We start from the raw sequence: 25,010 nt of genomic DNA, 5'->3' as shown, positions 1-25,010 counted from the left end.
AGAGAAAACAAACAAACAAAAAAAAATTACTGTAATAATTTCAGGCATCTGTCACTTTAGCTGAAAAATGTGGTAGAAAGCAGCAGCATCTACTTTCCTTGATATACTGCACTATGCCACAAAGCGAGTGAGTACAGGGGTAGACAACCAAAATATGTTGTACAGGCAGGACACCACTCTTACACAGCTGATTTATAGTCCATGGAAAGCTAGAGTTAGCAAGATCTAATATTTCAGGGAAAGCCAGCAGAACAAGCTCACAATCCACATCCTGAGCACAGGGATATCACATAAAGTCTTGCCCATAACTCTGCTCAAACCTGCAGGCTCAGCAGAACCAGGCTGTGCTCTGGAAGGCCCTCTTACTTCTTTTGGAACTTGCCAGCAGTGCTAATGCTCCTGGCTACACATTTCCTCCAGATTCATGACCACCAAACAGTCACATTTAGGAAAGGAAAGGAAAGAAGTATCAATACCAGAATAAAAATCCTGCCAAATGCAATTAGTACTCTCTAATAAGATGTAGATATCCACTTAAAAAAACCCAGGCAAACAAAAACCACAGAGCTAGCACTCACAATGGTGGTGAAAATGCAGCAGAACAGGTCATAAGATCCAGTTGGTTCTTACATGATGCACTGTTGAAATCAAGAAAGTGCATTTATCACTTTGCATTTTCAGCAGCAGCAAGTAACAAAGATCCATGTGTTACATTTGCATCTTATCTCACGCCACGTAAAGCAGAGCCTAACTAATGCTTCACAGTTAGCAGTTTATTTGATTTAGGAATGTATCTTCCATCCACGAACAGTCTGCTCACTGAGGGCGTTGATTACCCTTTGGTTCTTTTAGAACTATCGGGTGAAAATTTCCAAGAGGACATTTTGCTTTCCAGCTCTCATGGAAGCATTTCAGACATGCACTACTGCCAGTTTGTTAGCTAGGCTGAAGTCCTTTGTTTTAAACCACCACCAGCGTACTCCTGAAGTACAGCTTCCTCACAGGTCGTATGTACGGATTAGATCTGAGACCTCAGAGGTTTTTAAAAGCAAGAATTTCTATTGCTATTTCTATTGGTTTAATAGTAATCCAATAATAAGTGATTCTAATCCCCATTTTCTTTCTAAATACCAGGCTACTTTTCTTTATGAATACAGAGAGGAAAAGAAAAAAAACCCTAATTAAAGAAGGTTAAATCAGTAGGGTAGAAGCTCCTTACAGGGTTTAAATTATAAAAGCACTCACAGGCAGTTTTTCTTCTACACCAAATACATTTTTTAACAATTAGGCTGTAATATTATTAGCATTTCTGCCCCAGACTACCACACTGCATCACATGCAGGTACACACAGGTCTTTCATACCATCTCTCCTTACCTTTGCAGGACCAACTTCCTCACCATTGTAGACTAGGAAAAAGAAGAAGGAAGAAAGAAAGAAAGAAAAAAAAAAAAACAAACAAAAAAACTTGTACTCCTGTACAAACAACACCCAACCTCACGCTTAACTTTCAGCTTCCCTACTATCTGCTTGGCCAACAAAGCCCCAAGGTGCAAAGTGCCCGCAGCTGCTCCTCCTCTCAGCCCTAAAGGAAGACCTCATTAAACCTGTGTGGGAGTTCCCACATAGGGCTCCTTCCTAATCACTGATTTTGGAAACAGCTACAGAGCAGTGGGAAGCTGCCAACACTAACTTCCTAAAGGTTAATACTTACAACTACATTTTGGCTGATATTTTCAAAGTTGCCTAAAGGGAATGGATGCCTAGTCCCCATTAATTTTAATAGGAACTGGGCAGGAAGAGTCCTTATGGGGCTCTGACTATTTCAGCCCATTACTGCTGGTGACATAAGGCTTGATATTGCAGGAGGCTGATTACCTGCTGAGAGTGCTGGAGCTAATGCAGCTCCCATATTTTGGCTTGAAGAATTGAATAAGTGAAATGCAGGAAGAGTGTAGCTGTGCTTACCATAAATAATGAGTTTAAAATTAAAGTGGGCCACGTGGAAAGCTTGTTATAATTGTGTGTTCCTGATTCCTTCAGAAATACACTGATTGAATGCAGGGTACACATACAGACATTTTCACTAAAGATCTGTATGTAAGGGTCACTACATTCAGAGTAAAAGCTTTCTAATCTGTGTTGTCAATTTATTCTTTTTATCAAGACACTATCACCTTTCAAACTGCTTCCAGCACCAGGCAACAGCCAATGAGTGACCTCTATGGAATATAATTGAGTTTGAATTTTAGGAACTTTGAAACCTCCCTTATTCATTTTATTGAGGAATCCTAATTGTACACAATACACATAGACTACATCCACTGTAATTACAGATCACTTCTGATCACAGTCCCCATCTTGCTGTGTGCTACTCAGCAAGCTCAGCTGGGAAATCTGTGAACTCAAACCAATGCTTTTTTTTAGGAATCCTCATTTGTGGGCACCAGAGATCATTTGAAGAGTGCAAGTCAGACAGAAATGCTGTTCTTTACTTAATTTGTATGTGTGCAAGTGCTGTTTTTGCAAGCACTGTTTTTGCACACAGAACTTGCAAGCAGTGTTTCAGAGAATTATTCGGGGCAGAATGCTTAAATCTGTATAGCACAACTTCTTTCCACTCCACTGTCTTTTGCATGATAGTTACAAAAAGGAAGGCAGCACTTTTAAAATATTATTGCATTTTGCCATACTACATCAGTGCTTGTGCTTGCTTAACCTTGAGCAATTATTGCAGTGAACTGGGTGTTTCATGGAAACATTAACTGCCAAAGAGGAATAATGCTTTTCTGGGATAGCAGATTAGCAAACTGCTTTCTGACAAATATGGATGGAGACCTGTTTCAAAATCTGCAGGGTATGTACCTGCTGAGTAGGAAACTTGGCAAAAAGTCTGATTTGAAATAAAGCTTTTGCTTGAAATGTTACTTGATTCCTAAATGTAAGGCAATTCTGCGGTGTCAGTGCATGAAAATCACCCAAAAGAGGTTATGGGTAGACAGACATCAGGTCCTACAGCTACCTGCTGTGTGTGATCAATTTTATGGATTATCAATTCTCTGAAATCAATAAAACACCTGCTAACCTGTCTGCCTCTAGCTGCATGGCCAGATTAATCCATGGAGTTCAACACAATGGACAATCCTCACGCTAAATTAATGACTCTCATTGGAATTTACTGCATCAGTAAAAAGAATTAATGACTTGTATTCTTCTTACAACGTTTTGGTCATTGTCTCTTTAAAACTGCATTCTGCAATAGCTTCAGGTTCTTGTCTCCTAAAGAGCAATGTTTTCCACTTTTACTTAATCACCCATTTCCTTTGTGTTCATATCCTAATCCTACAAAACACATTCCAGCCTCATGAACTAGCTTCTTGTTTACAGACACAAAGTAGCTGTGAAAGAAAAGAAAAAATCTTAATGTTCTTCGATGCTCCAATCACGCATTTTCTCCACCACGTGAGCCGCCTGTGGGCAAGCAGCATTTCACAGCCCCGGCACACTGAAACCACAGTATCTGATGCAGAAAAGATGTACGGCGTGACCCTATGCAGAATTAGCCGCTGAGAAATATGGTCCTTCCTGACAAAGATAAATTATCATCTGAATTACTGCAGAGGTTTGGTGCAAGGAGATGTAGTACAGATGCTAACCCGACCTCATTGTTTCTCTAAGCTCCTCTTGTCCACTGGTTAGCTGAATGCTGGCTCTTGACATTCCCTAAGCACCACAGGAAGGATTAATAGCCAGTCACCATTCTCTTCATTTTCCAAAACTCAACAAATCATGTCCTCAATTGGCAGAAACCAGTGGCTCTCTCTGGATTTCCACAGCTGAAAACCTGGCTCTGGGTGTCCAGTGCTTTCTGGACGCATTTTTGTTGTCATACTGATACCACACATGGGTGCCATGTCCCATGACACAGATAACCTCAGTGTTTATTTAAAAGCAGAGTGTAAATGTTTAGACCTGTACTTCCTGAGCTGTCACATATCCTATTTCAGCTGGCAAGATTGCTCCATAGTGCTTGGTAACAAAGCTCTTTCTTCAGCCAGCTTGCTGCCTCTGCCTCCAAAACCCCCTTTCCAATATTATGATTAACACTTAATTCCACCTTTAGGACAAGAAAACTCCTACTGCTTTTCCATTTAGCCTTTCCTCTGTATGTTCCCGTGTGCCTTCCCGCAGCTACGCAGCCATGCTGGGCTCTAATTTCATTGTAAAGTGGCTGCTTGTGCACCTTGGTGGCTGCAAGGGTTCTCCTCCCTTGCGTGGGCACTGAGGCTGCCAGCTGAGGTGTGGAAAGTGCCTGCTCACCCTGTGCAGGTGGAGGTACAGCCACGCTGATGGCTTTTTCCCTTCTTAAAAAAGAAAAGCAACAGCAAAATTGGAATAAAAAATGTTTTTCCTGTGGAAGAAAATAATTGGGATTGAAGTGTGTGCTCTGCACACTTCAATACTCCATCAGGGGTGGATTAGTCAGCTCTTCGGGCATGGTATTAGAGGGGTGATTGCTTTGCTTTGCAGGAAACCACAATGTCAATCAGAAAAGAAAGAAATATAAGATGTGGGTAGGGAGATAAATTATAGCAGAGATGAAGATGTGCTCAGGTGATCTCAATAGCAGCACCATCCTCACTCCAGAGAGGCAAGCTCATCCATCTGCTTCTCCTCAGTGCTGGGCTGAGGTCTGCAGGCAGCACACACACGGCACAAATGGGAACTTCATCCCATGTTGGCTACAAATTCAACCCCTGCATATCCTCCCATGCTGTGCCTCAGCCACCAGAACATGCCTACACTTCCAAACAGCACTGGGTGCTACAATGAGGAAGATGACCCTCCATAAAGTCAGTTCCTCTGCACTGGCTGCAATGGCAGGGCAGCTCCAAGGACATTTCAAGAAGACGTGTTTCCAGACAAAAGCAAAGTCTGAAATATTCCAGCACAAAGTTAGGCTTCTCTCTTTGCCTCTACTTAATAGTGTCTGTGATACGCTGCAATTTTTTTTTTTTTTTGTAGCTTACTAAATGGGTGTCAGTAGGGAGCAGATACATTTTTTTCCTCTTCACAAATGAAGTCATCTGAATTCACCAAATCAAAAAATACGAGACTCCCGCTCGGTTCCGTGGTGCTGCAGAAGGACAGGGCTATAGATTTTCCCAGGAGTGTGAAATAATTCACCAAGCCTGCTCGTTATTCATACAGACAGTGCATTAATAATGTGGGACCCTGAGATCTCCTCTCATCTAGGCTGAAGCACAGCTAGGGGGATGAGAAGCTGACTCCTTCCATTGCAAAAAAGCATCTTTTTTTCTCCTTTTTTCTTCAAGAAATAAAAATTGATTGAAAGTATTTTCACAGAGTGGGGGGGGAGGAGGGAGGAAGGCTTTTTGGTGATACCACCTAAAGTACACACAAGATAAATAGAAAACCATTGGCTTTGTGATGGCGAACCATTTTCACTCGATGTAAGTGCTGATAGATACAGGATTATATCTAACAAAGTATTTGCTAAGGATCTGACTCAAAGTCAATAGGAGTCTTTCATCTGACTCTGCAGGGCTCGAATCTTGCTCTCACTCTGGGAGCTTTCCATATTTCCTGTGCCCATCTCTTGCTGGCATGAGCTGGGGCAGGGTGTGTGGGTAGGAGCCAGCTCAGGCTCCTGCAGGGGGTGAGCTGAGCTTCTTCTGGTGCAGGACCACAGCCCTTTAATTATAAATGCTCACTTTACAGCCAGCAACTTGACCATGATTTAAAAATAAAACACCTTAAGCTCTTGTCAGCAGTGTGGCTGCAAGTACTGCCTGCCTAAGGAGTGACCTAAGGGCCAAGACCTCTTTATGTGAAGGGCAGATGCCAGCGAAGAGCCCAAGTGTTGATGAATGTTATCCTCTCCCTACTCCTAATAATGCACAGGGAAAAATAATGTGCAGTATCTATGATCAGTAGCACAGGGAGAGTTGTGAGGTGCTGGCCCAGAGCGGCATTAAAAGTCTTGGTGCTCCCAAGAGTCATTAAGACTTGTGTTGAGTTTGTTAGCACTGTCCTGACAAAGTCTGATGTAAATTCACAAGGCTGCATGGTGGCTAGTGATGGATGGTCCTCACACTAATAGAAACCTGAAGTATGTACATGAAAGTGAGTATTTCATATATTACAGAATGATTTGAAAGCTGATGTGCTCCAAGGCCAGGCTAGGAGAATGGGAAACACTGGGTTCATTTCATTTTATAGTTTGTATCAGTGAGTGATTTCCCTCTGCCCTGATGCATGGCTGGTATAAAGCAGGCCAGCAGCAGGTATGGGGAGCCAGCACACTGGTCCTGCTCTGTAGGAGCTAACACTTTAAATCCTGTATTGCTGACAACATGGAGGGGGATCGCTTAGACCTCGGCAGTGATATTTCCTAGAGGAACAACTTGTAGAGAGAGATAATGCACAGAAACTGGGAATAGTTGTAGTAACGCCTTCCTCCTTTCTCACTGATTTTGACCAGTGCTAAAAAGCTCTCATTTCCTAAAAGCCAACATGCACAGCCTGTTTGATGGTCCCTTCTTGACCAATTTCTAAAGCCAGTAAGCCAGTGCATGTGCTTTTCTTTGATTGCATGCTCTGTGGTCCAATCAATTTCACAGAGAATTATGTCAAAGATGCTGACTGGCTCTGACAGTTTGAAAGAGAGTGGAGGAAGAGTGAAGAGAAGGGAAGAGGGAATTCAAGCATTACAAAAATATGTGCCTGAGAGCATCATTAACCATAACACAGTAAACTTCAGTACTGTTGAACAAATTATGTATTATTCAAGGCATTGAAGAACACATGAGCATAACCACCTGCTGAGTGTATAGAATGGCTCAATACCTCTGTAAATGATATGGTAGCATGCACATTATTTGCTGTATGAAAGTGACAGTACTAAAATTATGAATATTTTGTATTCCTGTTACGTTTTTAGAGCAATGATGTGAAGTATTAGAGCTGTGAGAATATTTCTAAAGCTCTTCTTTTAATACTTACACAGGAACCCCAGGGGGTCACTTGGCTTCTGTGCCCACTTCCTTCACATTTGTTGTTTGTGACCAGGTTACATCAGTGTAGTAAAAGGTGTTCTATGTTCTACACCTGTGTCTGATCAAACACTCACGCTGGGTATACTGAGTACTAAAGTGTCGTACGATTAGCTTCAAAAAAAATCTCTGCCTGCAATAAAGAAGTGACCACAAGACTGCTTTGCTAATGGAGGCAACTGAAGAAAACTGAAGGCAAGTCATGTGTAGACAGAAGGGAAGGGAAGGGAAGGGAAGGGAAAAGGGAAAGGGAAAAGGAAAGGGAAAGGGAAAGGGAAAGACATGAGTTGAGTGTACAAATCAGTTCCCTGCTGTCACTTGCTCATTTCTGCTCTCTGGTTCACCCAGCCAGCTTGATTTGTGCCACAAAAGAAAATCTTATCCTATTCAGAAAGGTGACATCAATTTTGCATGAAGATTAGTCAAAGAAGAATGACGGGTGGACAGTACAGTCCTACAGTCCTGACTCAAATGTGATAGTGTTGGTATACCCTTCACGTTTGATGCTGTTGTAACAAAGTTATTTAAAAGCCTGTCTGAAGTTATCAGACCTCAAACAATGCTAATATCTGGTAGAAGCACCAAAACTCAAGCAGCCACCAGCCATGTATTATAAGAAAGTGTTTTGAGTAGTAACAAAGCAAAAACAAAATAAAAACAGCCTTTTGTGTGTGTGTGTGTGGAGCAATTCTGATTGCAGTTCTGTTTGCAATAAACAGTTAAGCATTGTCCTTGATGTGTTTTCTGATGCTATTGGACTGAGAAACTCCAAAAGTTTTCTTCTGATCCCATTAAATCACGGTATGGCTAATGGTATAAACAGGACAAGACTCAGAATCAAGTTTTTTATACACACAGCTAAAGGCAATCATCACTACCGGTATGAGTCAGACTGCTGACATGGTATCTCCTGGTTCCTCTCACCTCAAAAGTGGTTGACCTGTTTGGCTGAGAGTATACTGCTGTTCTTGAATGTCCCCAGTAAAGTAATGGATCCAAATAATTTCTGAATGATAAATTGTGGTTGGAAATCATCCGCACTGTAAAACCCAATGTGGCAAAAAAGGACTCCATCCTTTCACTGCAGTAGGTGAACAAGGTAACAAGTTGTACACAACCTTTGTAAATGTCCACATGTAAAAAAGAGACAGCAAACTCCAGATCTTCATGTGAGTTAAAGTATTGCCATCTACAGATCTCTGACAGGAAGTTTTTTGCACCAAACAGGTCAAAGATCTGACTTAACACCGTTCAGTATGTCGAAAGTCACAAAGCAAAGTCTGGGATAAAACAAAGGCCAAAGGAAATGCCCATTCTATTAATTTTTACACGCAATATATTGGGCTTTTGAACTGATCACCAGCTATTCTCAAAAGAAGCAATGGTCTGACTACAACAACTAAACTTGAAAAGAGAAGACATCCCTTTGTAGTTCACATTTTTGGGCTTTGAAGTCACCGTGAATCTTACCAGTGACTTCAATGGAACTAACTTTGCACTTTTATATTAGTCATTGTTTTATCCTTAACTCCTTTCAAAATTCCAGACAAAAACGTTTCTTTTTATTGTAATCCTGACAAAGCAATTAGGCTCCAGTCCACACCTGCACCCAGCTTTCTTAACACAGCACTCTTTGAGCTCCTGTCCTCTGAGCAGAATTATGAGATCTGAATTAATGGTGTCTTACCCAGTGTCTCTCTTTCTCATGACCCGCTGAACATGAAACCTTTCAAGGCTTGTACAGCTGATCTTTGGTTAAGATCAGTGGTAGATTTCACCTATGGTTGGTTTTGTTTTTTTTTTTGTACTGTGCTCAGCAGAAAAGTTTCTTTTTATTGAGTTAATTAAGCAACAACAAAATGACAGAATGTAGATTAAAGTGCAGACATTCAGAGGTCCATTCATAGTGCATTTTCAGTTATGAGTCCAGAAGCTGAATGGCATTCCCAGACTAACAATGTACAGATTACTGCCACATCACTTAAGACTTTGAAAGCCTTTTTGAAATCATTCAATATTTTCTTTTAGTCTTTAACACAAATGCTTGCTGAGAAAACATTAGGTTCTCATCTCTTGAAGGTACCCCCAGTCTTTCACCTTCTTAGTACTGAATGTAAAAACCTCTAAGCTTTGTCTACGAAGTCCTCCAGTCTGCGTAACCCACTGATTCTTCTGTCTCACTTCAGGTACCCTTGAAGTGATGTAAGGAATAATTTCATCCAGTTATTTATTAAGGACTTGATTCTGCCACAATATCTTTTACACTGATCTGAGTGGCTGTACTGAATGCTTTACTCGTATTTTTGTGAGTAAACCTTGGTGTGATCCATGTGCACAGTTTTCCTGTTGAGTTGAACAGACAACACAGCAAAGTTCCTATGTGAAATCTATAGACTTGAAGCTATTTACTGGATGGTACAGATACAGAGACATATATACAAGAGAAGCTACTTGCCATCAACACAGGAAGGTCTGTTTCGTGTAGTCCCAGCCACTTTCCCAGGTAGACAGGAACATTTTACTGTTTGTGATCTTTCCTCAATTCGATTCTTATTACAGCATCTGTGTGCTGCTATAACTTCACACGTTCCTCCTTCTGGCAGAAAAAGAAAAAAAAAGGGAAAAAAGAAAAAGAGACAATATTGACTTTCTGATTAGGAAGAGCAGAAGTTAATCAAAGCACCCGGTGTGTTACTGTCCTTTCCTCTGCATGATTTCTATACAGCCCTACTACTACAACGCTATTTTTCTCCCATTGTATGTGACCCTTACTAAGACAGATGTTGATATACTTCCTATAGGAAATGCAGATTAATGTCCCTCTCGAGCGGATATTTTTTGCCTGTCATGTATTAAAAGCTTCTTTGACATCTGTACTTTTGAACTAAGAAAATGAAGTAAGTCACAGTCTGGGCCTGAAGAAATGTAGGTAATATACTACCTATGCTGCATGCATAAATGAAATAATTTGGGGATGATTTTATGCTTGTAATACTGGAAGATCTTTCTCCCAAATATTCTCTGTACAAATATTCTGTACAAAGACGGGGGTTATAGGCATCCATCTAGAAAGAAACGTTTTCTTCAAGTATTTGATTCTAAGCCAGCTCACCGTCCATAGTGAGTGATAATCAGACTCTCCAAACTACAGAATGGTACAGCAGCATTTCCCTCCACTACCCTACTCAAAAAATGGACAGTTTAAAGCCAGAAAACACTGTCATCATGGGCAAGGATTAATTTGTCTTCTCCTTCATTGCCCCTTATGACTATTTGCAATGATCTGTGTGGATGGAGTACACAAAGGAGTGATAGGCAGAGAAACGAAGTCATAGGGTTCACGAATCCCTGGTGTCTGTGGCATATGCTACACAGAGAAGTGAACTAGCACATGTACCATTCCCATTCACCTTAGCAATATAGTGCAAGGATTGGCACTTTGGCATTCACTCTTTTACTGAAAAAGCTTTGAGAGCTTGTGAGCATGTGTAGATGCTGGCCCACATCTGGATGTGAAGAAGGAATCTGGCCTTCCAGGATGAGTCAGTGCATCAAACATCCATTAAAGTACATGAGGTTGGGTTGCATGGACTTGGAGTTAAGCACTGATGAGTCTGCAAGCTTGAGGCGAGACTGCAGAAAATAATTGCCTCATCTGGAAAGAAATGCTGCTGCATGTACTACTTGTTAGGTGCAATTTGGTCTGCTGACATGGGATTTTTGAAAGCCAATAGGTACCACAGAAGAGAGATCCCAACAATTCAGAATGCCATTATCTGACAAAAGGTCATTTAGTTGTCTCTTAGGAGTAAGAGGAATTGTGACAATCCGCTCAGCCCCAAATCCTTCTGTTTTTCTAAGAAATAGTTCTTCACATAAACTCCCTGTTCTCCCATCCAAATCATATTGAAAGCCATAAAAACATTCGCATTGGTTTGACTCATCTTACGGTCATGTCCTAAGAGAAGAAGGATTTGTGATTTTATTGATTGCACATACAACAATAAAAATAATGTACGTGGTAATAAGTATTTCCAATTTTAGATTATGTATACTGTCTGGTAAATATCTGTGAATAAACTAAAAGCTTCATTTCCTCTATTAATTTCCTGTCTGGGTACTAATAACCACATGAGCTAGTCTTTCTCATTTGATTCTCTGTTCAAAATCATGGGTTGTGGTTGATGAGCTTTATAACACCTTTAATTGTAATTGGAAGCTCAAGTTGTTGCAGCAGTAAAGAATTTAACTAGAAGTGCGTAGCTGCATAGGAGTGGGAAAACATAACAAAACTATAAAAGCAATGTAAAAACCCTTTTGTTACCACTGGATAGTTATGTACATTAATTGGAACTTTTAATTGTTCCAACCATAAAAATATAAGAATATACCCACAGTAATGCTACTTTTAACACTAAAGATTATGCAATGCATTATGAAGTTTTCTCTGCAGTGTCTGTTTCTTGGATGGAAACATAAGCAGAACTGTAGCTGGAAATATTTTCCTTGAGCAAAAGAAAAATATTTTCCTCTTACTTCCATTTCTCTAGTTGCTTGAGCTTCTCAGGTTTAATATCAAAGATTAATTCCACTGAAACCATTCCATGGGAGATGTAGCATGGAAGTAGCAACCTTACACACTGCCAAGAGGTGAATTGTTAATAAAACTACTACTTAAACAGTGCACAGAGAACATTTTGGACTTCATGCCGCGGAACACAAAGATTGTTTGTGCAGTGCAGGTGCATTATGACATTTGTTCTCTCTTGATGCTGTTTGCTGTTTCAGTGTTGAAATTACATATGTCAACTTTTAGTCAAAAGGGAAGAAAAAAAAGATGTTGTTCACAAGAAGCATTGCATTTGGAGAGTCAGTACATTTTGTTCACCTGCCTAGGGCCTGACAGTGATTACTAAAGATCTCCTCACATGAGGAGTAAATTTTATTGAAACAAAACTGGTGTCCAGTCAAAAGTGACATCTCTAATCCTGCTGGGTAAGTATGGATTTCAACCCTCAGCACCCTTTGAAATTTGGAAACTGGAATATTCCCCCCTCAGTTCCATTACTGTCATGGAAATGAGAAGAGATTCCAGAGAACATTATTTTTTATTGTCTTTCCATTTGTCATCAGCAGATCTCTGACAAATCACAGCAATATGCTCAGTGCTCATATTGTACATAAAAATATACATCTCATAGCTATATCAACTTGTTTTTTAAAAAAAAAACAGAGGAAACAACACTCAAAGACATTTGGTAGCGCCTACTAGGGTTGACCTGGATGGTAGACAGAAAAATACATATATTGCATAAATCTATTTCAAAATTGATGGACTTTTAAAGAACATGGATTATTGACTCCAAACTTCTCCTTGGAAGCCATCTGTTACAAAGGAATACTTAGGAATTTAAATAACAGCGTGGATTATTGACCTGATAGTCTGATAGTGGAAGTTTGAATCTTTGTCACAAACAACAGAAATGATGTCCTTTTTTTAACAGTTCATGGTCTACTGAGCTAATGTGTCTTCTGGCTTTGTTTCTACAATAATGGCCTTATCCAACTCATTTAAGTCAATAGGGGATTTTCCATTGATTTTAAAAGGAGAGGAAAGCACCCTAAACACATCAGTTAAGAGTGCTATGAATGTCTTGCTGACAGCTACATCCCATGAGGTGGTTGTTTAGGTAAAAAGGCAAGAGAAATAGTTTTGTTTGGTTGCTCATTTGCTATTTCCCCTCTTGCAGGAAAATGGGAAGATTAGAAACGCATAGGAACTTACAAATCAGGAGCAGTTTTGCTCTTTCTTCAAGAAACTTTGGAGATGAACAGAGATTTCCTATCATGACTAACATCTTTCTGACAACAGTCATTAGCAGGACTTAGTAGGAAGAGCAGATGACCCTTTCTGAGCACTCAGTTCAGGATGCCCTGAAATTTGGGAATTTGCTACTTGTCTAAGCAACAGGGACAGAATCAAATTCTGGGAAGGAATTTGGACTACCAAGGATTGCAACTGTGCATGGCATTACGACCATCCTCATATGTCCTAGCTTCCTGGAAGTCTTTATTCTACATAAGTTCAAATATTAAAGTGTAGAAATTACCTATCATTCTTACTGTAGGACAGGGACAACTGTTTGCTACTGCCTGCAAATGGATTAATTCTAATTGGAGGACACCTAACTCCTGAAAACACCTTCATTTTTTATCTCAGTTATAAAGCCACCTTGAGTTTACACACCGCAGAGTGAAATATTTTATCGTAAGTACGAACCTACAGTGGATGGCTGTGATTTAAAACACCTAATCAGCTACAGGCGCTGAGTGCATGCCTGGCAGAAGCCAAGAAGCCATCTTCTAGTCATCTCTGTTCTTTATATCTCTAGCTGAGAGGTAATAATAAAAGCATATTTTGCACTTCAAAATTATAACTTGCCTCTGAATTCTAGCAGAGCCTGAACTTATCAGTAAACAAACATAAAATAGGAAAAACAGCACTACTGATTTGTGTTATACATTGTGGAAGTCATTAACTATGACTCAGGTAGCAAAACTTATACATTCTCTCTTTGACAGTGATGACAATTTAATAGTATTTGACTCTACTGAGTTGCACTGAGCATCCTCCAGCAATGAGAAAGGTTGTTTATCAAAATGATAAACATGTTTTCATTTCCTCCTTGGCTGCATGTATGTGATCAGAAGTCTAAGACCATCAAGAATTCACTTATTCTGGCCACCAGGCAGACATTAAGCTATTCAGGACCATCTGTGCTTGAAATGAGCTCCATTTAATGGACCTTCCTAGGGCAGGTCAGTCGTAATGAATGCGTGTGTGCATGAATGCATGAGCAAAGCAGCACTTCGGTCAGACTTGGGTTGTTTGGCAGCGGCACAGGCAGCTGATAGATAAGATAGGCCTTTCTTTTTGGGGTCATATGCCCAGTGATTTTAGAATTCAGACCCTCTGTTGCATTTGTTTCTATCGCATCTTCAGTGCATCATGCAACCTGATTCAGCTGAAGGTTGCTATGAGAAATTGTTTGTTTCTTGCAGAAAAACAGTGATATCCAGACAACTTTATATGCTCTGCTGGTCATATTCTGCCCTCTGTTACACCATATGTAGTAACTATAGGAAAATGAATAATGGAGATCATTATGGATCAAATCCTAACAACATTTCCAGACATCTTACCAGAAATAAGACCAGATTTGATAGCTGTACTTATTTATACAGCCTCAGTTAAGTCTGCGTTCCAGTGCTATCATCCTATGTGAAATCATACACCCAGTGACATTATTCTGAAAAGTGCTTAAGTATATGCAGATACTGCTACACCTAGGGACAGTCACAGAAAACTTTAAACAGAATTAAAGCTCTTTAGAGTGAAAAAAAAAACCAATAACATGACAGCAAAAATTCTTCAGATGCTTACAGATACACTGCACAAGTGCTTACAGAAACCACAGGATAAAAAAATTGCACAGTTGCCACATCATGTCTTTATACAAACATCCTAGAGAACAAAAAGGTAATGCTGTGATGGTTTCTAAAAAGGATTCAGATTTGGGGGCAGCAGTTTGAAGTTTGTAGTTTGAATACGCTTTGGAAACTTCCCAGGTGTAATTAATACATTCATACGCTTTAATCAAAATGTTTATGCCAGCTAATGTGCCAGAACCACAGACTACACTGCGCTCAGGGGAAAATATCATATTTTACTTTACTCTAAGAAATAATAAGCCACTACTCTATTACCTACAAAGGAACATTTTTGCTTCTAACAGCAATTCGCATACAAATGGAAAAACGAAGTCCCCATGCTACTCCATGAGCCACTTCATCGGTGAACAAATAAAAAACTCATCATAGCCCCACTGCAATTATACTCCCATTTTTATTTTACATATCGTTCTCTGACACACTGTTTCTGCTCCAGAAAGAGTAGGCTCAAGTTTACAGGACACATTTCTTCACGTATACAGTGACAATGGCTGCAGAGCAAGCAGGGTTGCTATTCATTTTGGTGAGGGAGGATAACTGCAGCTCACCAAGTTACAGAACAGTTGAATTGGGCCCATGAATATTTAATAACACAAAGGTACCCTCAAAAATAAAAATAAAAATGAGTGAAAGTATAAAATGGTAGTGTTAAGCCAGAACCCAGGTTTCTAATTCATATTAAATTCTTGCCCATTACAATAACTGACATAAATAGATTCATGGGCTACTAATTATATGCAGCGTTGCAGTAAGGGTGGTATTTGTAACTCACTGCACGTGTTCTGTGTGCCTCCTGGTTATACACTGCATTACTTTTGCCCTGGGGATCCGAATAGGCTGCAGTGTTATGTTTCCTAAATTTATATTTACATTTTCATTAATATTCAGTATTTTCTTTGTCATTATGTGGAACATATACTATTTTCAGTGTGGAGCACTCCGTGCAACACACACGATTCCCACTGTGAATCATTAAGTTTTAGGCTGGGATATAATTTTTGTGAACGTTGTAACTATGAGAGAGTTCTGGAGACAGAGAGTTTCTCCTGCAATGAAAATGCTATTTTGTTTGCAAAAGATCAGAACAAGTATTTCCACAAGGAAGTAACAAAATTTGGTTTCTGACAGATTCGCATCATCAGGTTGGATACTGGAAAGAAATTTTCCAAGAAAGAGATGTGAGGCAATAGCACAGGCTGCCCAGGGAGTGGTGGAGTCACAGTCCTTGGAGGTGTTCCATAGCCATGGAGAGGGACGTGGTCAGTGGGCTGGTAGTGATGGGTTGGGGTTGGACTTGGTGATCTTAGTGGTCTTTTCCAGCCTTAATGATCCTATGATCCTGGCTCATTTCAAGCTGCTACTGGAGCTTCTTATGATGTCTGACCATTTAAAGAATACTTGTGGAGATCACAGCTCAGCTTTCCTGGTGGGTGGTGCAATTTGTCCTCTTGGTTCAGGGCCCTAATTCCTGTATCACTGATACAATGACCCTAATTTCTCATCAGACTAATCCTCTTGGTTCACACTTACCTGTGGCACAAGTGATGAGTCTGAACATGAACTGCTGGGCAAAGCAGGTCCTCTACAGCTGGAACAAATTGCATTGGAGGTAAAAGCTTTGACTGATTTTAGAGTTAGAATTCAATACCTAAGATGGGCAATGTGCATTCAGCAAAGACATCTCTGATTATTTACTGTGCTCAAAGTTAATTTTCTGAGACCCTTTTTGACAGAAAGGGCTGTTTCCATGAAATCAAACTTTTCTAAAAAAAACTCCATAACAACGAGAAGAAAACACTGTCTTTAAAGTATTTTGTTCAAAGGAATGTTAATATTTCATTTGAATACTAACTTGTGGCTTTTTTTTTTTTTGCATTTGTATTTTATTTCCCATTCAGTATAATAGCGAAAACAGGGATATGCAAAGCTCTAATTAACACATGGATTTGTAGCCTTTTATAATTTTCTACTAATGCTCTCCCATCAGCCACAGGAGGCTTTTTATCTGGGAGATTTACAGATTCTTATACTTACACTCGGAATAGACTCTGATCCACAATAGCTGGTTTATTCACAGAAATTAAAAATAAGTATTTTTTGAAAAGGAGATACAGTATGGATTCTACTCTCGAATTCACAAAGAAAACGCAGAGCACACCAGTGTATAAGATGTGGGAGGATCTAGGGCAGGCTTATGGATTTCCATATCAAACCAATATACACACTAGAGAATAGGTCTTTCTACTAAAGAGCCTTGCAAATTGATCTCCTGAGAAATTCGCACAGAACCTTATTCTTATGCATATTAAAAAAAAATAAATCTCTTAAAGATGAATCAAAGGAAAAATGGTATCCAGGAAAACAAGGCAGGCTTCGAGCAGCTCCTGCCTCTGGCACACTGCATTTCAAACGGCAGCGCAATAACCAGCGTTGGGTGCAGCAGGACAATGGGGCAAGAGGGGCTGGGGAGGAATGCTGATGAGGAGCTTCTAGCTTTTAAGTAAAGTTGTTGGTAGACTTGATTATGATTTTGCATGCCTGTGTACTGTATGCTCATGTCTAAATGACAGAATTTAGGAGAAAATCCCACCTATTGTGTGCGTGTGCTGTTCCTGATAGGCAGCAGAGTGCAAGCTATCAGGCAGCGCTGCCTGCAGAGGGCCATGCACATATCCTGTATGTCTGATTGCTTTTTTGTCACAGGGAGTGTTGAAAGTGAATTGTAATAGGTACTATTAGCATTCTTGTATAGATGAGCTACAAAAGGCAGAGATGTAACCCATGAGGCAGCCAAGAATCCAACGTCCTCTTAGTGGGGATCTTCAGTCTTTTAATGAGATTTTTCTACTTCAAAGGGAGATCAGCTTACAGCAACTTCAAGAAATGAAGGCTAGAAATTAGAAGTTTTGGCAAAATGTACAGCTCCTGAATGACATTAAGAGACATATCTGAAGAGACAGGACTTTGACAGCTCAGAAAGAGAAGAATATTATTTTTGAGAAAACTTAAGTTTGATACAAAAATAAGTAATAGGCACCATGACTCGAATCGTCACTGAATTTCTGTATCGCTTGTAAATGGGATTTCTTTGACTAAGTGATGTCGGCCTGGACAAGATGAGCAGAAAATCTTGAATCATTACAGAAATCTTGTCCTTTGTTGCTTGTTGCAAAGTTTAATATTTGATTCTTCAGAGAGGATCTGAAAATATAATATGGGGAAAATGTACTACGCCCGCATTCAGGCAGTGCTTCTTTTATAACTTCTATAACAGCCAGCAGTATAAGCTAGAGATAGAAAAGAGCTATGGTGCTAACAAAGCTGTGGAGAAATGAACTATCCCGCTATTGCCATCTCCAATTCCTTGAGAGAGTGCAGACAAAATCCATGCTGGAATTAGACATGAAAATGTCCTAACAGAAAAATTGAGGTGAACCACAGGATATTGCAAAGCAATCCAAAGAATGGATGTCAAATGGAACGAGCCTTAGTAAACGGACACAGTGAAAGATAGGATTATACACTTTTCAGATGGAATAATTAAGCTGGTAAGAAATACATGATTAAAGCGCAGATGTTGAGAGATGAACACAGTATGCATGAAAAGCAGTTGCTGAGAAAGTTTTGAGATGTTATTCTATGCCTATCGTGTTTCCAGATCTTCAAAATGACCAATCCTTTTATTCAATGCTTGCAGCTTCAGCCTATTCTTCAAACTATACTCCTTTTCCCATCCAATTCAACAGAGACTTCAAATTGCTGTTGCTATATTCATAATTTATCTTTTGCATTTTTCGTACAATGCTAGAAAATCTCTCACTTAGGAATTTGTGAAAACATCGATAATGATATAGAACAATTTAAAAGATCATCAATAACCAATTTTAAAATCCAGATTTTCAGTGGAAACAAAATGATGCAGGGTCCTTAAACTCGTCAAAAAGCAGAACCATGCGATTCTACACAGTTTGTCTTTTGACATGATTGCTGTAAATAAATTCATCCCCAGATAATTTTATCCACTAAGGTGATTGGCCTATGGAGAGACTATGATGTGTTTACTGAGCAGAGTAACATAGTTTATGGTAATGTTCTTGTCGTGCTTTAAAAATGTGCGAGGTGGTTTTTATGAAGTAGTTAGATAAGGGGTGGTGAAAGTAATGTGAACCATAAAGAATGTACAGTGATGGAAAGCCAGGAATGCATAGATACTGAGGACAAACTGATATAGAGAATTATTACCAGTGCAGAAGCTGCATTAATCTTCCACAGAATGGCAATAAATAAAATAACAATGAGGAACAGGACTGAGAGAATTTGACCAACATGTAAAACTGCGATGGTAGAGTGGCATCAAAGATTAGACATTTTAAATGGAATCTCTTGTAGACAGGTTGTCTTGCTATAGTGGCAGTAACTTTTTTTGTCAATGGGGTTGACCACCTGCTAGAAAATTAATGAATAACAAAACAAAGGTCTGTAAGTTACGGCATATGTAATGAAAATGTCATTGTACAGGTGCTGTGTGACATGAGCAGTAGCAGTAAATTCTATACTGCATTGCAGCCACACAATGTCAAGCAGTCACTTCTCACTGCATGAGTGTGCACATTATTCCATCCCATATATTTCTAGAGTCATTCATATCATTTGGACCAGCAGCTGGTCTCATACTTGAGTAGAAAATGATCCCTTTTCCAGGAAGTGACTGTGCAATGGCACAGAGAGACAGAGGGTGGAAGTGAAGGACCAGAAGCATTCAGCTGGTTTTGTACTGGAAGGTGTTTTACACCATATGTATTATCTGCAGCCATATGTATTATCTGTAGATGAACCTTATATTCTGCAGCCTAAGGAATTTATAGCACATTCATTACTGAACTGTATTTAGTTAAATACTTAAGGAAATGTTACAGGCTGGGTAAGCCTGTGAAGAGCAATATTTTAATTTTCAGGCTAATGTACTAGGGTTATAAATTGTTGAGTTTTAAAATTTTCTTTGTTGGAATAATCTATTAGATCCAGATTGAAGCATAATTTAACTGTTTAATGTCTAATCTGTACTAAAACAGGTCTGAGTACGAGGGAGAGATGCAGAAGATGATGTGAGTTTCAGAAGATAATGTGGGATTCACCCTTTTCTCCTCTCAATTTTCATCTCTTCACTGTGGCTACTTCCATGAGAAGCCTTAGTGGAAAGGTGATTGTTTCCCCAACTCAAAAATGTTTTGAAAATGAGGACTATTTTGAGCCAGCATATTGTTTCATAATAACGTTTGCTTCCTTATATTTGCTTCTTTTTGCTTTGTTTCAGTGACGTTAATTTCAAACAAAACAAGTCTGATAGATTTTTCTCATTTCTCAGACTGATTCAGTCACTCCTAAGCCCTCTTTTCCTGTATATTTTTGAGTAGTTTCTACCCCGAGCTGCCTTTTATCTCAAGTCTCCATGTTTTGATGTCTCTCTCCTCTCTGTTGCTGTTGATGAGCAATATTTTATTTCCTGTCACCTTGATTTGCTCTGTCTTTCCGCTCCAGCTCTCAGCACACAATTCAAACCATGATTTATTCTGGTTCTCTCTTTTTACCTTTTTTGTAACTGCATTGAATGTTTCTCTCTTTGACGATTTCTTTCTCGTCTCTCTTGAAGCTCCTGGTGAACAACACAATACAATACTACCTCCTGATAATTGATCATCTGGCTCCTGTTCAGATTTTGTACTGCTTCTTTGAATACATGTGCAATTCAGTTCATTCCATTCCCTTATAATACAAATAAAAAGGGCTGCATACTTGAGTGGAAATTCATGAAGTCTAGTGAGCACATAATTTCCTACTTTCAAAGCAATGTGTGATACATTACAGTGTTGGCTTGAAATTCATATTAATTTATTTTTTATTAGTTAAACAGCAGCAGTGTGCTGAGAGCACAGAACCAAAGAGGCCAGGCAGAATATGTGGATATTTTTCTTTCTCCTGTTTACCCTTGGTAATGATCAGTATTCATCCAAATACTATCTGTGAGAGTTTGAGGTAGGCTTTTTCTTAATTAATAGTTGCCTTTTAAACAGAATTTTTTTTTAAACTAAACACTGTTTGTGAAAAATATTGACACTTCATTGACAAACATCAATAAATTTCAAATCCAGAAAAAATCCCTGTCTCAAAGGGATTATTATTCAAACAGTTCATTTCTTTTTAGTGAATGACTTCCAGTTTCTTTCCTGTATTGCACCACATCCAGAAAACCTTATGAAATACTCATATCTTCATCAAAAAGGGGATAGTATCCTATAGGCTGAAGGCCAAACAAGGAAACTGGAGCATCAACTACTTAAATTGTGTTGAGTGGTCCTCAGAATTGGGAATCTTCACCATTCTGGGCAGTTTCATTTTCTCCCTTCTCAGTTCAGCTTCCCCTTTCCCTTCTCACCTGTGTTTCCAATCTTGAAAATTTTGGGTAGCATTTAATTTAAATGGGCTGACGTTTGAAATAATGAAAAATACCTGTATACTGCAACAGGGCATCTCTGCCAACTCTTTCTGATAAAGGTTTAGAAATTATAAGCAGAAGAGGTCATGTTGCCCATTCCTTTCTCAGTAACAAAATGCTTCGCTCTGCACACTCATGAGCATCTTGCTCAATTTATTTTCACATTATTTAAGCAATTGGGCTTCTGCTGGTGCAACAAGGGATCCTCGGAAGACAACATTCCAGCATTTAATGTGATCTACTATTGGGCTGAAAAGCAAAAAAAAATAAAATTCTGTGTTTTCTTTTGTTCTGTATTGCTCATTAACTCTAATTGTAATGCTATGACCAACTGAACACCACTACTCCCCATTCTGTGTTTACAGATGTCAGATACATTTTAGATGGTCATCACATACCCCATCATCATTATCACCACTTAGCCAAGCTGTGCATTTGCTGCTTCTCTTCATCTTTCTTCATAAGCCTGCCTCCATCACCTTAATTATGTCTATAGCTCTTCTCTGCATCATTGACATCACTGGTACTGATGGTCTTAGGATTCTACTATATAATAATAACATTATTATTAACAGTAATAAAAATTCAGCGCTCTTAAGTTGAGGAGTATTATTATCTCCTTTTAAGATAGGCAATCTGCCCTCTTTTCCCAACCTAGCATTTATCTCTAGTCTGTTCTTCAGTACAGTATTGTTAGCTAAACACAGACAACAAACATGAGTTAATCAAGTTTCAAAAATATTTGTGCATCAGCGTATAAACTGAAATTTACACAGGCATTTATCTGTTACTGCTTAGGCTGTATGGAGACAGACAAGGAATGGAAAACAAGCAATAGAAACAGAGACAGATGCTATGTAATGGAAAAACTAGCCAACAGTCTGAGGGTGGAAGAGGAACACCATATCTAATTGAAATGGTGCTCCGTGCTTTCCAGCAGTGCTCACAACCAGGCAACTCAGGAAGCTATCCCTGCTCTTTGACAAAACACCATCACATTCCTGCTTTTTCTTCTCCATTGTAACAGCTAACAATTTTCCAGCATCAATAGCTGAACACTTCTTTTCCCCAGCTTTATTAGCTCACTATTTTTTGAGTTCCACTTGTACTATTTTCTGGGCCTGTTTTTCAGATTTTTCGGATCCTTTTTATTATGACTCATCTGTCACAAAACATGTTTAAACATGACAGATAGATGGGTACACATCTGGATAAAGCCAGACCACAACCTGGATAAAGCAATTCCTAAATATTTATTTTAAAACTCAAAAGATGAAGGCATTTTCTTGCTTGGCTCAGAACTAGCACCTGTACTACCCCTGTGGCTCAAAATTGAGTAAGGGGAACAGAGTTTTCAGCCTAACCTGCTCTATATCCAACAACACAGAGATGTGGGTTTGTATCTTTTTCCAAAGAGAGTTCTCTCCTTACTGCTAACAAACACCACACCAGCAAAGAGGGATTTTTAACCTCGCAGCCAGGAAGCTACTGGCTCTCCACTGAACAAACAAAAATGTAATATCAGTAATACCTTAAAGGCAGGCTTGGTTGACAAACAGGTGTTCTTGCTGTAAGACAGTTTTCTTATTGATCTGTGCTAACATCTTGCAGAAGTGAACAATCTCATTGCCATGTCAAAGGCTAACCATCTGTGAACAAGTAATGCAGCCAGAAAATCCATGTTGCTACAATAATAGCTTTAGGACGTGGGTCTTATTTCAAACACCACGTAAAGAAGTCCACAGAAAACATCCAAGAAAACCTTGTTCTTATATACTAGTGTATCCAGAAAAAATACAAATTTTGTCTAAATACATTACAATAATTTACATATTCTCTGGAGGAGGTAAGCTACTGAAATCATTATAAAGTTCATTTATGCCATTTCCATCTTTGATCTTAGCCCTTCTCTTATTTAGAAAGCATAATTCACTCTGTGGGACAACTTACCTATGCAATGCCTGGATACGTGTATTAATACTTTCAGGATCAGATACTTTTCACAGCAGTTACTAACATTTAGCCATACTGAAATTATAGACTTAATAGCAGTTCTGAGCGACTGATATGCAATCATAGTTTCATACCAAGGGCATTCCAGAGAATTAATGGTTCTGGAATGGAAATGTAAGAGATGGCCTTTCTTGTGAGAACTTTCCTATCTTGGTGAGATAGCACTGGGTCCTAAATAATTGCTTTGTCAGAAGAAGTAAGGCTGCTTGCCCTAGGTTTTGAGTGAGGGATTTATAATCTGGTTGCTCGCATAAGAACATGGACCAGGACTTTCTGTTTATCAAGGTTATTAACTATTTGTTTTATCTGCCTTTGTGAAGCCGCTTGACTTTGCCTGGTGAGTATCTAAGTATTACAGACATGGTTTTATCATTGGAAAATCTAAGGTTCTGGCTAGATCTATAAGGATTAAATTTTGTCCTCCTGTTTGCTGGTTATGCATGGGGAACATCATGCAATACCACTGAGTGTGGCATTGGGGGGCAACTGCAGTTCCCTTTCTCCTGATGGGGACCTGTGAGGAGCAAAGCTGAGCAGGTGGCCTCTTAGATCCAGGCAGGAACAGTGAGGGTACATGAACACATATGATTCACTGCCATCCCTTAGCAAGTAGGATGCTTGGCATCACTAGAAACCAATGAAGTGCAAACCTGTATCTCTTCCCTCTCATTTACATCTAAGATAACAGTGTCAGTGCAGAGGGCACGGAGCACAAAACACACATGCTTGTAACGTCTATGGTCCTGAGCTTCCGCAGTGGCAATGTTAGGGAAGGAATCCTTAAGCCTGAGATCTTTCATCTCAGCACAGCAGGACACAGCTGCCCCAAATTTCCCATTCTCCTTCCCTGCTCTGTTTCTTCATGTTTTCATTGCAGCGATCCAAAGCCTATAATTCCCAGCCAACGCAGGTAAGCTATCTGTGAGGTCCACTCAATTTATGAATAAATATTCCAAACAGATCAAGTCTCCTGGGTGTTTGTGGTCTCCTTCCTTCCCACTGTCAGTTTTGTTGACTTGCTTCAGCTGAAAATATGCACGATCTTGAAGCATTGATTCTGACGTTTTTTAAACTGATAAAGAAAGCATTGTGGAGACTGACAATAGAAAAAACTACTGCGGAGAGCTACAGCAGAAAACAGAAAATACAGCTCTGTCAGGAATTCAACAAACTCATGGTTCTCGCTTCTTGGTTTATTTCAGCCCCAAACCTCAAAAACAACCAAATGGCACTTCTTGATGTATATTTGCATACTTGTTTACTTTTCAAAGTAATTAGCTTTTAAAGTATTACCAGGGAGCTGAACAAATGTACCATACAGTTCCAAACACAATACAAGAGAAACTGTTTGCATTTGAATGAATTTACTTTGCTGGTACCATGCATGTATCTGCCGAGTGGACGCTTAATGTTGAACATTAATTATACAAACAAAAGGAATGGCACAAAGCTGTTGTCTCTGTTAGTTTTCCTCCAAGATTAATCCCTCTTTCTGTTAAAGGTTTTGTGTCCTAAATAAATTACTAGCTGTGACTGCTTCAAAAGAGATGATATTTAAGAAGATTGAAAATATGCACTGATCAATGTCCCCAGACAAACAAGCTTTTAGCTCTTGCTGCTCACTCACCGACCCTCACTTTCATCATGCTGTGAATTTCATCAGATGGTCATCAGCATGATGGACTGATGATATCTCTGCTCCCTTCTTGCCACTTACTGGGCCTCCCAGTCAACCGCTTAAGGTTTTATGGCTTTGTTTCTGATTCTCCAGAGGCAGAGCAGGGACTTTGGCATAAAAACAAAGAACAAAACAAGAAGTCTAAAACTGCACTGCTTGAAGGAGTGTAGGTTTTGTTAACGTGGATGTTTAACACTAAACTCATAGATATCCTTGGCTGTAGATTATTAAAAAAAAAA

General features: G+C 39.4%; 1 protein-coding gene across 3 annotated transcripts in view; it reads right to left on the bottom strand.

The window, feature by feature from the left end:
- TAFA1 (TAFA chemokine like family member 1) overlaps window positions 1-25,010 on the bottom strand; it is a 294,039-nt gene that overhangs the window by 27,701 nt on the left and 241,328 nt on the right. For all 3 annotated transcript variants that reach the window (XM_031555616.1, XM_010718703.3, XM_010718704.3), the window contains one exon: window positions 9,531-9,671. In XM_031555616.1, the coding sequence (XP_031411476.1) occupies window positions 9,531-9,671 (141 nt within the window). The remainder of the gene's footprint in view (window positions 1-9,530; window positions 9,672-25,010) is intronic.

The sequence above is a fragment of the Meleagris gallopavo genome, chromosome 14, assembly GCF_000146605.3.
Source record: "Meleagris gallopavo isolate NT-WF06-2002-E0010 breed Aviagen turkey brand Nicholas breeding stock chromosome 14, Turkey_5.1, whole genome shotgun sequence".
NCBI lineage: Eukaryota > Metazoa > Chordata > Aves > Galliformes > Phasianidae > Meleagris > Meleagris gallopavo.
Note: the sequence above shows the minus strand (reverse complement) of the source record. Positions and strands in the feature narration are given on the sequence as shown.